Source organism: Prunus avium, chromosome 4, assembly GCF_965620075.1.
Source record: "Prunus avium chromosome 4, drPruAviu1.hap1.1, whole genome shotgun sequence".
Lineage (NCBI taxonomy): Eukaryota > Viridiplantae > Streptophyta > Magnoliopsida > Rosales > Rosaceae > Prunus > Prunus avium.
The window spans coordinates 19,476,257-19,478,983 of NC_142287.1; the positions used below are offsets into that span (position 1 = coordinate 19,476,257).

The 2,727-nt window shown below is 39.5% G+C and overlaps 1 protein-coding gene across 1 annotated transcript; it reads left to right on the forward strand.

The window, feature by feature from the left end:
- LOC110767882 (cytochrome P450 71AU50-like) lies at positions 1 to 1,889 on the forward strand. The gene is made up of 2 exons (XM_021971546.2): positions 1 to 902; positions 1,205 to 1,889. Exons 1-2 carry the CDS (start codon positions 27 to 29, stop codon positions 1,817 to 1,819), a joined length of 1,491 nt encoding a protein of 496 aa, XP_021827238.1. The 5' UTR covers positions 1 to 26; the 3' UTR covers positions 1,820 to 1,889.
- The last annotated feature ends 838 nt before the right edge of the window (positions 1,890 to 2,727 follow it).

Consider the following 2,727-nt stretch of genomic DNA (forward strand, 5'->3'; position numbering starts at 1 on the left):
TTTGAGATCATATCCCCAAAAGAGCAATGGTTTGGATTTGGGCAACAATTGGGTTGCTTGCACTTGTTCACATCCTGCAAGCATGGTGCAAGAACAAGAAGAAGAGGTTACCTCCTGGTCCAAGAGGTTTTCCCATTTTTGGAAGCCTTCACTTGCTATCAGGGGAGTTCCCTAACAAGGATCTTCATCGACTAGCCCAAAAATATGGCGACGTCATGTACATGCGCTTAGGCCTTATGCCCACCATTGTTATCTCATCTCCACAAGCTGCCAAGCTGTTCCTGAAAACACACGACCTTGTGTTTGCTAGCAGGCCACCTCATGAAGGTGCAAAGCACATCCTTTTTGGGCAAAGGAACTTGAGCTTCGCTGAATATGGCTCTTATTGGCGCAACATGCGGAAGATGTGCACCCTTGAGTTGCTCAGCAACCACAAAATCAACTCTTTTAAGTCCATGAGGCGAGAAGAGGTTACTCTCTGTGTTGAGTCTATTCGAGATGCTGCCTATAAGGGACGTGTTGCTGTTGATCTGAGTGACATTGTCTCATCTCTCAGCGTGGACATGAGCTGCCGGATGGTGCTTGGGAAGAAGTACAGGGATGAGGATTTTGATGCGAGGGGTTTCAGGTCTGTGATCAAAGAGGGCGTTCAATTGGCGGGCGCCCCTAACTTGGCTGATTACATTCCTTTTATAGCTCCCCTTGACCTCCAAGGGTTCACAAAGCGGATGAAGTCTGTTAACAAGGCGTTTGATGTCTTCTTTGAAAAGATCATTGAGGAACATATTCAATCTAACGACGGAGAAAGGACTAAAGACTTTGTTGATGTCATGGTGGGCTTCATGGGATCCAAAGAATCTGAATACCGAATTGAACGCCCTCATATCAAAGCGATAATAATGGTTAGTATACACAAAAACTTAAACATATAGGCATGGTGGTATTAAACACCAAATCCTTGCATATCATTTTAATTATTTGTCCTTTTATTCTAGAATTGCTCGAAGTAAAACGAAACAGTTTCTTGTGAGAAAATTTTACATGTCGAGGTTTAAGATTTGTGAATCTGAACCATTAATTAGGTGGAATTTTGTTTAAATTGATCTGTTATACATGTCCCTTTTGTTATTTATCATGTGTATATAGTTTTGTCTGTGTCTGTTACACCACTTAATGTTAAAAAAAATGGCAAATTTCTTTGCAGGACATGCTGGTGGCTTCCATGGAAACGTCATCAACAACGGTCGACTACGCACTGGCCGAGCTCATGAGGCATCCAAAAGCAATGAAAAAAGTCCAAAAGGAGCTAGAAGATGTTGTTGGATTGGAGAGAATGGTAGAGGAATCAGACTTGGAGAAATTGGACTACTTGGGCATGGTCGTGAAGGAAACCCTGAGGCTACACCCAGTTGCGCCATTGTTGGTTCCTCATGCAGCCACTGAAGACTGCACCGTCAATGGCTACCACATACCCAAAAAATCACGCGTCATCATAAACGCTTGGGCAATCGGGAGAGACCTGAGTGCTTGGACCGATGCAGAGGAGTTCATACCAGAAAGATTTGAGGGTAGCGACGTTGATGTTAGAGGAAATCACTTTCAGCTTATCCCATTTGGCTCTGGCCGAAGACGTTGCCCAGGAATTCAGTTAGGGATCACTGTGGTCCAGTTAATGTTGGCACAACTTGTCCATTGTTTTGATTGGGAACTTCCAAATAACATGTTGCCAGAAGAATTGGACATGAGTGAGGCATTTGGCATTACGGTGGCAAGGGCCAAACGTCTAATCGCTATTCCTTCTTATCGACTTCACAAATGATCATAATATGTCTGTAATGCCTCATTTTGTACTTTTAATATTTTGTAGTGTCGTTTCTGTTTTTCTATTATATACCACTCTTGTAACGCGTTACATTTGTTTTCTTCACCTGAAGAAAATTATAAAAAAAATTTGTACTTTTAATATTTTGTAGTGTCGTTTCTGTTTTTCTACTATATACCACTCTTGTAACGCGTTATATTTGTTTTCTTCACCTGAAGAAAATTATAAAAAAAAAATAGAATAAATTAAATAAAATTGCATTACGTACTTGTTTGTACCAAAAATCATATTTTTGCCTAAAATGGAAGATAATGTTCCATGAACATCAAAATGGCCAAAATATGGCTAGACATGCATTGCTGCAGTCAGATGGAGTGAGTCCAAAATTCAACTTCCAGCGCTCGGATCAAGTTTTGCTCTTCATGAAAGTTATTCATCTCTATGTCTACTGCAATATATCCAAATTTGGGTTTATTTGGACAAATGTGGAATCCTAAGAGCTGAAAATACCAGATGCGCAGCGCCAGCAAAAAGCTTATAGCAGCAATTCGGGCCTAATTCCAATGCTCTAATGAATTGTCTTTCTTCATGAAAGTTTTTCATTAGAATGTCTACTGCGACATATCCAAATTTGGGATCATTTGGATAAATGTGAAATCCTTGCAACATCAAAAATCATAAGCATACCAGCAACAGCGAAAGCAGAAAACATTGGCAATTTGAGCCTAATTATGGCCCAATTCGGGCCAGCTTCCAGTCCTCAAATTGTGAGAATCCGTATTCTTAAAAGTTTTTAAAGAAGATTAAACATTTATAAATAAATAAATATATATATATATATATATATATATATATATATACATATATGTGTGTATATTATTTTACGTTTACAAAACTACAGTCCT

Bases quoted from the DNA above. Each gene is read 5' to 3' on its own strand.
- LOC110767882 (XM_021971546.2), top strand. From the start codon at position 27: ATGGTTTGGATTTGGGCAACAATTGGGTTGCTTGCACTTGTTCACATC. The intron at 903-1,204 runs GTTAGTATACAC...ATTTCTTTGCAG, and splicing joins ATATCAAAGCGATAATAATG to GACATGCTGGTGGCTTCCAT.